A 12558-nucleotide genomic window follows, 5' to 3' on the forward strand; every position below is an offset into this window, starting at 1 on the left:
CATGAAGCTCTCCCTCCTCCCTCTCTCTGCTTTTTTTCCTTTTCTGTCTTTTCATCCCTGCTAGCGATGGTATGTATAATTAGTCCCCGTCATATACCATCTTGGACTATTTCCCGACACTTCATATGTGTCAGCTTGCCTCCGACTAAATTATTTGCTCTCTGAGACAAGGGCCTGGGATTTTCCTCGTGTTTCTCACGGTACCCCCTCCCCCTCCCCAGCCCCCTATCTGATGATCGCTAAATACTTGTGGGGAGATAAAAGCTGGAATTGATGGGTAAATGGGTGGGTGAGCGGAGACTTGGTTGGATGGCAGGATTGAGGGAGTTTCCACAAAAGCCTGGAGCAGGATACTGGAGACCTGGGGCCGGGAGAATCCAAGCTTTTACTCAGCATTTCCCGGGCTGGCTTAACCTCCCGTGGAAGAACGGGGAAGGAGGCTTGACCACTGGCCCCCTGCCTAGAAAGCATCTCTCCTGGGATACTTTAGCATCAGACAGTAGGTTTCTAATCCATGGTCTAAATAGGTTTTCAAGGTTGGCAACATGGAAGAAATCCATATCGACATTTTCTTTTTCTTTCTTTCTTTTTTTTTTTTTTTTTTTTGTCTTTTTAGGGCCACACCCACAGCATGTGGAGGTTCCCAGGCTAGGGGTCAAATCAGAGCTGTAGCCTCTGGCCACAGCCACAGCCACAGCAACACCAGATCTGAGCCACATCTGTGACCTCCACCACAGCTCACAGCAACACCCGATCCTTGACCCACTGAGCAAAGTCAGGGATCGAACCCACAACCTCATGGATACTAGTTGGGTTCATTACCACTGAGCCACAAACGGAAACTCCATAGCATTTTCATTTTAATCAGAACAGGGGAAAATGACCTCAACGCCTATGACTCGCTTGTCTACCTGCGTAGAATTGAATGACACAGTCTGGGACCTTTAGTGGATCCAACACACCGTGTAGAGCCTGAATCTTCAGCTCCTAGGCCCAGGCGGGGCCTCTTCATGGAGCTGGGAAAGACAGGGAGCAAGAAGAGTTTCTGATCCCCAGGCGTCTGCCTGGGCAGGGCCGCCCCGCTGCGGCTGCAGCAGTATCAGGAGGAAGTCTGCACTGCAGCAGCCCTGTAGCCTCTTGTCTGCTGCCCCCCAACTCAATCCAAGTGAGTTAACGGTTCACAAGAATGGAAAGCACAGGATTAACCCGTTCCAAGTGCTCATTTGTTGGATTTCCAGCTCGCCTCTGCAGGACTGGGTGTTAAGCCAGTCTGCCTTGTGTAGGCCTCCCCGTGGGGGTGTGTCCCAGCACTCCTTTCCCACTGGAAGTGCTCCCAGAGGGCTGGAAGGGATATTTCACTCTTGCTCTGTGTAGCCAGTGGGGGGCAAAGTCTCCCACACTGACCTCTCCTGTCCCCTGATTCCTACAGCTCTTGGAGTCCAGATGACTCCACTGAGGTCATAACTGTCGCCTGAGTGTGAGCCTGACCCTCCCATAAGGTTGTATACCCATCACCACGCTCTGATTCCAGAAATTTTCATCAAGTCAAAAATAAACACTCGGAGTTCCCATCGTTTATTCCACGCAGCGGAAGCGAATCCGACTAGCATCCATGAGGATGCAGGTTTGATCCCTGGCCTTGCTCAGTGGGTTAGGGATCCGGCGTTGCCGTGAGCTGTGGTGTAGGTCGCAGACATGGCTTGGATCTGGTGTTGCTGTGGCTCTGGTATAGGGCAGCAGCTGCAGCTCCAATTGGACCCGTAGCCTAGGAACTTCCATATGCTGCAGGTGTGGCTCTAAAAAGCAAAAAACTAAAATAAAAAATAAACACTACCTATCAGCAGTCATTCCTGATCTCTTGATTTTCTGACTCTTGGCAACCACTACTCTACTTTTTGTCTCTAGGCAAACATTTGCATGTTCTGGACATTTTATATGAGTGGAATAATACAATCTGGGTCTTGTGTGTCTGGCTTGTTTCACTTTACATAATGTTTTCAAGGTTCATCTGCATTGTAGCATGTATTGGTACTTCATTCCTTTTATGGCTGAGTAATATTCCACTGTATGGATGTACCACATTTTATATATCCATTCATCGGTCGTTTCCACATATTGCCTGTGATGAATAATGCTTCTATGAACATTCATGTACACATATGTTTTTTTACTTCTCTTAGGTATATAAGAGAAGTAAAGTACTCCTAAGAGTAGGAGAGACTTTGAGACTGTTTTCCAAAGTGGTTGCACCATTTTACATTCCTACTAGCAATGTATGAGTTCCAGTTCCTTCGCATCTTTACCAAAACTTTGTGTCCATCTTTTTGATTAAAGTTAATCCAGTACTTAGGAAGTGGCTTCTCATTATGGTGTTGAGTTGTATTTCCCTGATAGTCAATGATCTAAGCATCTTTTCATGTGCTTATTGGTCATTTACATATCTTTTCTGGAGAAATGTCTATTCAGATCCTTTGCATGTGGTTTTTATTTGTTTGTTTGTTGTCTTTTTTACAGCCCCACCCATGGCATATGGAAATTCCCAGGCTAGGGGTCGAATGGGAGCTGTAGCCGCCGGCCTATGCCAGAGCCACAGCAACACCAGATCCGGGCCTCGTCTGTGACCCACACCACAGCTCACGGCAATGCCGGATCCCCAACCCACTGAGCAAGGCCAGGGATGGAACCTTTATCCTCATGGTTACTAGTCAGGTTCATTACCGCTGAACCACAGTGGGAACTCCAGATCCTTTGCACATGTTTTAACTGACTTATTTGTCTTTTTATTATTGTGTTTTAAGAGTTTATGTATTTTAGATACAAATCCTTTGTCAGATATAAGATTTGCAAGTATTTTCTCACAATTCTGTGAGTTGTCTTTTCACTTTTCACTTTAATGAAGTCCTTTGAAGTATAAAAGGTTTTCTTGTGTTTTTTTTTTTTTCTATGAGTTTTATAGTTTTACCTCCTAAATTTCAGCCTTTGCTACATTTCGAGTTAATTTTTGTGTATGTTGTGAGGTAGGGGTCCAGCTTTTGCATGTGAGTATTCGGTTGGCTCAGCTTCATTGGTTGAAAGGACTGTTGACCCTGGGCAGTTGTTTTAACATCCTCGGCCAATTGATTGTAAACGTGAGGATTTACTTCTGGATGCTCAGTTCTAGCCCATTGATCTATATTATGTCTATCTTTATGCCAGTTTTGAAATCAGGAAGTGTCAGTCCTCCAGTTTTGTTGGCTTTTTCCAGATTGTTTTGGCTGTTCTGCACGCACAGCAGATTCTCCTGACACACATGTTGCTTGGTCACTTGCTTTCTTGTCTCCTTAATGGACTGTGAGCCTGTGAGAGCCTGGCTGGCCTGCCTGGCTAGGCGAAAAGTGTCTTCTCCCTGCTCCTCGGCCCCCCCTTCCCTGGGTCTGTGGCCAGTGGAGATCTGAGCTGTTGTGGCTGAGCTGTCTTCATCCAGGGCAAGGTAGTAAAAGAGGAAAGTTGGTGAGGTGCATCTGGCCCCTCAAGTAGGAGATAAAAATCCAACTGATCCTCCCCTTGCCCCCATCCCAGCGTCAGTGTTTGGTTATAATTCTGTTAGATCCACTCGGAGCCAACATACCAGCTCTCCCCTGGTGCCTCTGTCATTCTTGTCACTCTCCTGCCACGTCCTAAGCATGAGGCACAGCAGATGGTGCAGGCTGGGGCATATCTGTCTTGTCAGGTGGGGCAGGTGTCACAGTCCAGCTGCCTGGTGGCATCTCCGGTCCCCTCCAAGTATTCTTTATGGGCCCAGCAGAAATGTTGCCTGCACTGCAGGCACCAGTTTTGCTGATGGATGAAACTTTTTCTTCCTTGTAGGGCTTTCCGTCCTTGCCTTAAGAAGACCAAAAGAGGTGTAGCGGGGGAAAGGGGTGAATCAGAGGGCAGATTTTTCTGGAAGGTTTCAGGAGAGGCTGACCTGCTACTGGTACCATAATACTGAGGACTTACAGCTTTGACCTTTTCCCAAAATACGGCCCCCGGCTAGGAGCTCTCGTTAATGAGGAAAAGTAATAAAACCGAGTGTGACTTGTCATCTCTCTGGAGTCCCAGGAATGATTCTTCATGGCCTCCCTGCAGGGTGAGGGGAGGCCAGTGCCTGGGGGAGACTGAGCTCAGTGCCTTCACTGCGAACCGTGTGAACTTGGACCCGATTTCTGTGAGACAGCTTCCTCTTTTGTTAGTAAGGGAGCAATAAGGAATTTTTTTTTTTTTTAATGGCCACACCCACAGCATATGGAAATTCCTGGACCAGGGACTGAATCCAGCCACAGCTGCGACCGAGCTGGGTCTTTTAACCCATTGTGTCAGGCTGGGGATTGAACCTGTGCCTCCACAGCAACCTGAGCCACTGCAGTCAGACTCTTAACCCACTGCATGACAGCAGGAACTCCCGCGAAGGGTTCAAATAGGAAAGTGTTCGTTGTTATCAACCTATTGAATGCTTTCCTTGTGACAGTCCCTATATTACTATTCAAACTAAATCAAATAGGGTAAAGAAAAAGTTTTCGTCATCTCCAGAGCCATAAACTGGAGTGTTTTGAGCATCTGCTGTATGTTTAATCCTGTACTAGTCTTCATGTGTATTTTCAATTCTATGAGGTTCGAAAGAGGCCAGTTAATGGCACCCTCCCACATAAAGACTCTAAACTAGTTGAGAACTGCACAGAAGAGTCAGAGATAAAAATAGAGATTGTATTATAAATGAAGGTTGGACCAATACACGGCTCCGACCTACAGCTAAAATGCATCTTCACGCTTTCGCCTGACTTTTTCTGTTCCCCAGTTTGAAGCCTGGTTCCAAGGTGCAGAACCGAAGGAGCAGGTGTCCTGGGGGATAGATCTGGGGCTCTGAGGGTGGTAACATTGGTCTTTTGGCTGCTTCTGTGAGTCTCGGCTCCGCTTCCTGGGCTCTCTGTAGTGCTAGCCCTGAGGGAGTGGTCACCAACTCTGCTTATCTCACCATGAAGACTTATGTCTCTGGAATGTTATTGCTAATTCTTATCCGAAGCTGTGCTCTGCATGCACCATGAAACTTGTTGGCAATTCCAGTTTCTTGACAGCCATTTAAAGCTCTCTGTGTGCAAGTGGGTTAACCTGTCTGAGCCCTGGATTCCTCATCTCTGAAGTGTGGTAAGACTCAACCCAAAGGATGCTGAAGGACTGGAGAGAAAGGACTTAGTTAGGGACTGGCCCTTAATAGGTCCGTTGAGCCTGGTGCAACACCCTAGGGAACCCAGCTTTCCTTTCCAGATGCCGAGGCTTCTCCCTGTGTGCTGAGTAAGTCTCTTTGGAGGCCAAAGGATCAGGCACAGGTCTGCGGGCTGGAGTTAAGAGATGGAGATTTGGGAAAGACAAGGACTCAGTAGAAGCCGGGCATTGAAAAGCAAGCACGGTGCATGAACTGATCCGTACGGATTTATTGCCTGGGTGGTGGAACTTCAATCCCACATTTCAAGCCTCCTCCCGGTTGGGGGTGGGAAGGGTGTCTGGGGTTGTTAGCAAAAGTGTCAATGCCCCAAGCCTCCCCTCAAACCCATATTTAGGATTGTCTAAGGCAAAATGGTGAAGTAAGCAATGGTTTCCCCAGGTACCCACTTCCTCTTTCTGCACCCCCTTCTCCTCTTTCACCATCCTTCCCCCAGCCAGCCAGGGGGATGAGTCTCTGAAAACGAATTCACTGCAACACAAAGGGTGGCAGAGTATGAGCTAACTCCAGCCCTCTACCTGTCGCTGTAGGGCCCGGTGAACTATGAATGGTTTTTGCAATTTTTAAATCGGTCACGCTCACAGCAAGTAGTTCCCTGGCCAGGGATCAACCAACACCATAGCCATGCCCGAGTCACAGCAGTGACAGTGCTGCATCCTTAACCCACTGCACCACCAGAAAAACCCCGGTTTTCACATTTGTAGATGGTTGGAAAAAATCAAAAGAAGAATAATAGTTTGTGACACAAAAAAATTACATGAAATTCAAATTTTATTGAAACATAAAGTTTTATTGGAACCGTACCACCACAACCATTTGTTTACATATTGTCTATGACTGCTTTCAGCTGAGTTGAACAGTTGTGACAGAGACCATAAGACTCCCAAAGGCTAAAATATTTACCTTCTGTCCCTTTAAAAAGAAGCTTGCTGGAGTTCCCATTGTGGCTCAACGGGTTAGGAACCTGACAGGTATCTATGAGGATGCACTGGCCTCACTCAGTGGCTTAATAAGGATCCCAAGTTGCCACAAGCTGCGATGTAGGTCGCAGATGCAGCTTGGATCTGGTGTTGCTGTGGCTGTGGCGTAGGCCAGCAGCTGCAGCTCTGATTTGACCCCTAGCCTGGGAACTTCCATAGGTTGCAGGTGCGGCCCTAAAAAGGAAAACAAAAAAGTTAAAAAGTAAAAAGATGGATGCTAGAGATTTACTGTGCTATGTGCTCAACGGGATTTGCCTTCAGAGGAAGGGGCAAAGCAAGGGAACTCAGGCATGTGGGCAGGCCTGCAGAGGAGATGCTGACTGAGAAACTTTCCCAATATCCTTCCAGTTAGAAGGGCAGAGGGTGGAATTGTCTAGTTCTGCAGACAGGGCCGCTTTTTTTCTTTTGCTTTTTAGGGCCACACCCAAGGCATATGGAGGTTCCCAGGCTAGGGGTTGAATCAGAGCTGTAGCTGCCGGCCTACACCACAGCCATAGCAACGCCAGATCCAAGCCGCGTCTGCAACCTGCACCACAGCTCACGGCAATGCCGGATCCTTAACCCACTGAGCGAGGCCAGAGATGGAACCTGTGTCCTCATGGTTCCTAGTCGGATTCGTTTCAGCTGTGCAGCTAGGGCTGCTTTTGTTTACACCGGGATAGCATGGCATGGAAATGGTGGGATTCAGGCATATGCCTCCGTCTAGCTATGTAGACAGCAGGATTCAGTAGTGGATTAATAACCCTTAGAGAGCCAGTCCCTCCAGCTTCCCTACCAGGCTGGTAGCAGTGATTTTACCTGAGGCCATTCAAGTTCCCAGAGTCCTGCACAGCCTCCCTGGTCGGCCCTGAGCAGCCCATTCATCACTCGCCTCTCTCGTCCCCACAGAATTTGCCTTCTGCCAGGTGGATGCCTGCATTGCACTGGATCTGGCCCTGGCTGTGCTGTGTGACCTGCTCCAGCAGTGGGACCAGCTGACCCCTGGACTCCCAGTCCTGCTGGGATGGCTGTTGGGAGAGGGTGATGACCGCATGGTCTGTGTGGAGAGCGCGCATCAGGTAACCCCAGGGCCTCAGGGCAGTGGAGGCAGGTGGGAGTGTCCAACACCCACTGGGTGCAGCACTTACAGGCTTATGCGGGCTTATCGTGCCCGCTGAAAGTGTGCTTCTGGATGCTCAGATACTGAGCAATAACCAACCAGGACAGGTTCCAAGTGACCCCAGCAGTTCACTGGGGGCTGCTCGGGGGACTGGGGCAGCTCTCATGCTGGCCTTCTGGGTTCCAGTGGCAGGCCTTCAGATCAGTGTGGGGAGGGGACTTTAAAAGGGGCCCCTGGGCAGTTGAGTTTAATTACCGAGAAAGCTTATGGGTGACATTGGAGTACCTGCGGGCTCCCCATAGTTGGGTCTGAAGGTGAAACACTTCCAGAGAATCAGGTTCCTTCCAGGATCTTTGCTGCTTGAAGAAAACTATTCGCTTCCTCCGGGTAGGGGAGCAGTCCACAGATGGGGAAACTGAGGACCAAGATAAACAGCAAGAGCTTCTTGAGAACTGAAACTCCACTCCACCCGTGTCTGACTCAGCTGGCCTTCCTGGCATCCGCAAGAGGCCAAGAGTTCAGCAAACAGCCTGTTTATGGGAAATTTGGAGACAAGATAAAATGTCTGTGATAAAATGACCTTGAAAATCCCCAACGGTGTAGAAATTTGGTTTCATACTCAAGAGACTCGAGTCTTGTGTTGGACAGTTCTTTGCCCTTTGTTCTGCTGCTCAGATTCCGCTTTCCCCCCCCACCCCCTCTGGTTTCTGGAGACACCTTCAGGCCTAGGCCCACTCCTGTGCTGAGGTCTCCTTTTCAGCACCAGGCCCCCAAAATATCTTGGCTGAGAACCACAAACACATCTTTATCAAAGGTCATGTTAAGTCTGGGGGAAGAAAATTCTTCTCCGGTGGAGAAGTACAACAAGTGAAAATAGAAGGTGACCTTCAAGGCTGCAAGTGGTGTGTGTCCAGGGGTGTTGACAGGCGAGAGCGGGCCCTCTGTTGGGTGGGGGAGGGGCCACACTGCTTCTGCGGCCGCAGGACTCTGCTCAGCATCCCCTCTGAGGTTGGCTTTTGGCCTTTTCTTCTGATTGTAGGTGGAAGAAGACCACCTGTTTGAAAAAACGGAAGTCAACTTTTGGGCTGAGACCCTGATCTTCGTGAAATACCTCTACAAGCACCTCTCCCGCCTCCTCTCCACGTCCAGCTGGTGTCCCCTGCGCCCCGAGTGGCTCCATCGTCTTCAGAAGACAGCGTCCGAGCAGTGCCACCTCCTCTCCCAGCTCTTCAGAGAGCTGCCACCAACGGCTGAGTTTTTGAAGACGGCAGAGTTTACGAGGCTGCGCATCCTGGAGGAAAGGACTCTGGCTTGCCTGAGGCTGCTGGCCTTTCTGGAAGAAAAGGACGGGGAAGGCGTCCTAATTCTGGATGCTTTGGACTCTCCTGCAGCAGCGAATCCGTTAACCCTTCCAAGAACAGAAAGGGCTTGTTGAAGAACGAAGACTTGTTGGCCGGGGGGGCGGGGGGGGGCGCCTGAGGTATTCCCCCACTAAGTCTGCGGGAAGCTCGTTAAACATAAATTCGAGAATCTTCTCCCCGTCACACCTCCCCCACCTCTGTGAGTCTAGTCTCCTTTCCTACAGAGGAATTTTTCTTCAGTTCCGTCATTCAAGGCAGCCTCGTTTATTGCAGCTACTGTAGGAAGTGAGGCTACCACGTGGAGTATTTACTCTGTTCCCAGGTGCAGGCCACCTGCAGGCCTGATTTAGGCTTTCTCATCCCCCAGGACCTCCACTATCCAACCATAGCCAGCCTGCATTTTCTCTGAGTTGATTACACAGAATTGGGTTTTAAGACATGATTCCCCATCACCACCCCCTTTTTTTTGGCTGGACGTAGAAGCTGATTTAGTTGGCAAACAGCCCATTTGGTCAGCATTCCAAATTTTATTCCATTTTTAGCTAAGGCAAGAATATATATTCCAAACGTTGGGTCCTGGGAGATTAAGGATCAGCTTCATACAAGTAATTTTTTTACTGTCTGCATGTTTAAGTCCTTCAGTGACCTACGTATGCAATCCTAATTAATAAAAGACCCATTAAGAGCTCCAACCCCCCACCCCCCATTATTAGGAAACCAGATTTCACCACCCGGTGAAACCATAGACTCTTGGCTGTTACAAGGAACCTGGGGAAAGGAGAGTCAAAATAAATGACTTGTTTGATACTAAACTGTTTACTATCATTTTCTTGGTGGCAGTAACACGAAGATTCTCATTTAAGATGCCAGAAAACATTTATCCATTTCAGTGATTTAATCTAGACCTTAAGGATTTTCGGCTTGTCTAAATCTAGCCTGCCCTGCTTCCTCAGACACCCAGAAGGTGTCGCTCTTGCACACATTTTTCTGCTGGTTCTGGGTTTTTTTGTTTTGTTTTTTAATTGGCTTGCCATTCCTGAATTATAATTTCTGAGTAAGTGTCACCCAAAGACAGTTATATTGAAATTCACACCTTGGGTGGGTCACAGCCTCATCCATGTTCATTTTTCATCCTAGTTATCTGAAAAAATGATTTCAGTAATCATATATGCACTTGGTCCTGCTTTTAGGATCTGTAAATATTTTTAAATACTTCTCAGGTGAGCAATCAGAATTATTTTACTGATGTGTAAGGGTCTAAAGGGGCAGTTTAGAGGAGAGTTTGAAATGATCATTTCCTACTGTAAAAAAGCCTATATTGCAAATATAATTTGTTTATCTTTGAAAGAAAACCACCCAATTACTCAAAGTAGAGCCCAGTGGAAGTGTGAAGAAAGGGCTGTACAGGAAGAGGCGAGGAAAGAAGTTAAAAAAAGTTTTGTCCTATAGAGAGCAGGGAATTCCTGGAATGGTTCTGCATTATTCAGCTCAAAATGTGCTTTTTTGTGAGCCTGGATTAATTACCTGGTTAGGCATCTCTAGCCCACACTTGATGGAAAGTTGCCAACCTAACATTTCTTTTTGTTCTGAGAAGGCCTGGCTGGTGAGAAGTCAGAGAATTGTTGGCATAGCGTGATGATAACCATGGTAGAATAATTATGAAATTGGCTCCAGCAAAGCCCAGCTCATTTGAAAAGGCCAGCATTCCTTTTTTCTCCATTTAAAATGAAATAAAGCAGTTACATAATAATAAAAATATTTTCTACCAGCAGGTACTCTGTCCCAAAGCATGTTTACATGTTAGCTCCAAAGTCCTTCTACCAAGCCCACAAAGTGGGTGTTCTCAAAGCTGTTGACTGGGAATTACCCCAGGTTCTGATCTTGGCTGCCTCTGGCCAGCCTGGGAGGACAGGAGAGACAGATGTTTCCACTGGTTCTGTATCTGAAATCTTGTTACTGACCTCCCAAAGCAGGAGAAATTGTTGTTTCACACTTTCTTGATGCTTTCCCAAGGGAAACTCATAATACCCCATTGTTAGGGCCGCCCTCCAACTCTTGTGTTGGGGATCATTTAAACAAAGAACAAAACAGAGTCAGGGTTCTTGGGTATTCTAGGCTACAGGTGTCAGACACAGTTGCCCAGCTTTGTCTAAGGGCCAGTGTAGGCTGGAGAGGTAAGAGGGAAGCAGTGACCTCTTCTGAGGTCACTGCCCTTGGCTCCTAGCTTGAGGGTCCAGTATTTGATGCCTCCTCAGCTCTGTGTTCACAGAGGCGCTCCACCTATCTGGCCATACCCCAGAGGCCTGGCTTCCTCCATTTCTATGTTTGTCAATGTGTTTTAATAAATAAGAGAGATTATACTTGTTTATCTTTTAATCACCTTAACAAATAACTCGTTTGCACTTTGACATAGGTGAGAGAGGAGTAAAATAGGAATTACCTTACTTTTACAAGGAACTCCAGGTGCCTAAGTGATTATGTGATTTGCCTAAAATCACAGGGTTTATAAGGGACAGGGCCCGAACTCTAGCCCTATGCTTCCCATCCTGAAGTGCTCACAGCCCTGCTCTAGCTCCCTGGATGGGCGGTGGGTGGAGAATACAGCAGTGGACACTGAATGCAAGCTGAACTCTAAGGAGTCGGTTTCTTGAGTGACAGGCCTGACTCATTCCCTCCCAGGTTCACTGAGATAAAGAATGAGCGCTGCAGAATGGAAGTGAGCATCAGGAAACAAAACAAGATCAGCTGGGGAAGGGGGCGTGGGTAGCTTCTTGGCCTTGTGCTTACTGGACCTTTCAACTTAGGCCCAGTTACAGCCTAGGCTGTCAGGTGTGCGAAATCATGGGCCCAGCTCCAGCTTTTTGGTAGCATATGCGAAGACGCGGAGCGAGGAGTCCCGGACCAGATCTGCTCGAGTAGGGCCGACAGCGGCTTTAGCCTCCCTGGGCGCTAGGGGGGGCGTCTGCCCCATACCCACAGTGCACCCGTTGGCAGAGCATTTCCCAACGCGAGCTTTTGGGGGTGTGGGCGGAAACCCGGGCGAGCCCACCAGACGCGTCCTCGGTGCCCAGCCCTGCCTGGCTGCGGGTCGGCCTCAGCCAGAGCCTGCAGCCCACAGGTTCTGCTCACAGTTAAGGCGGGGCGCGGCGCTCTCAACGGCCGGAGGGAAAGGGCTAGGAGGCCGCGCCTGGCCAAGGCTGCGGAGGGCGGGAGCCTCTGCTGGCAGCTGTGCCACCACCCCCGGGAGGGCTGGGGAAGACCGAACCGACCGGCAGACAGACAAGGTGGCGGGAAGTGGCCTCCATGCCTGCACGGCTCTCCCGGCCTTTCCTCCAGTCCTCCCAGCCGGCTCCCCCGCCCGGGACGCCCCGCGCCACTCCGCGCCTTTGGCCCTGGCTCAAGGTCTTGTGATGTGATTAGCAAAGCCAGCGCCTTGTCCTCAGACACTCAGCCCTGCCCGGCAGGCCCCGGCGCTCAAGCCCTGTTTACTGCAGCCTGGGCGGGAAGGGGGGCGGAGAAACGGGCCCAGGCTCCTCCGGGCAGGACTACCCCGGCAGCCGCCCGCGTGGCCGCTCCCGCCCCCACACCCACCGCACTCCACGTGCAGTCGGGATGGAGCCACCACCCATCCGACTCAAGCCCTCGCCCCCCCGCCCCCCCCCGGCCGGAGCACCCTTTGCAACCCAGTGGGGACGCGCGGACGGTTGCAGTATTCTTGCATTTTGCAATTCCCGCGCCCAGTATAAGACCGAGGGTGGGAGATAAAAACTCCGCAATTTCGCGTAGCAGGATCGGGCGGGGAGAGACACGTCCAGGGCTGCAGAACCCCGGCCAGCTTAAACGTGCTGGGGATTTCCAACAGTGCAGCCCCAGAGGAGGGGA

At 49.5% G+C, this 12558-nt stretch overlaps 1 protein-coding gene across 8 annotated transcripts in view; it reads left to right on the forward strand.

The window, feature by feature from the left end:
* THADA (THADA armadillo repeat containing) overlaps positions 1 to 9488 on the forward strand; it is a 324726-nt gene extending 315238 nt beyond the window's left edge. For all 8 annotated transcript variants that reach the window (XR_014842042.1, XR_014842043.1, XR_014842044.1 and 5 more), the window contains 2 exons: positions 7105 to 7274; positions 8355 to 9488. Coding sequence is in view for 5 of the 8 variants with exons in the window: in XM_085019406.1 (XP_084875532.1) it covers positions 7105 to 7274; positions 8355 to 8750 (566 nt within the window). In the remaining 3 variants the exon portion in view is untranslated. The remainder of the gene's footprint in view (positions 1 to 7104; positions 7275 to 8354) is intronic.
* Positions 9489 to 12558: the final 3070 nt, after the last annotated feature.

The sequence above is a fragment of the Sus scrofa genome, chromosome 3 (assembly GCF_054392235.1).
Source record: "Sus scrofa isolate SSC_HxYL_T2T_F1_AM1 chromosome 3, Sscrofa_HxYL_maternal_Yorkshire_Landrace_v2.0, whole genome shotgun sequence".
Taxonomy (NCBI): domain Eukaryota; kingdom Metazoa; phylum Chordata; class Mammalia; order Artiodactyla; family Suidae; genus Sus; species Sus scrofa.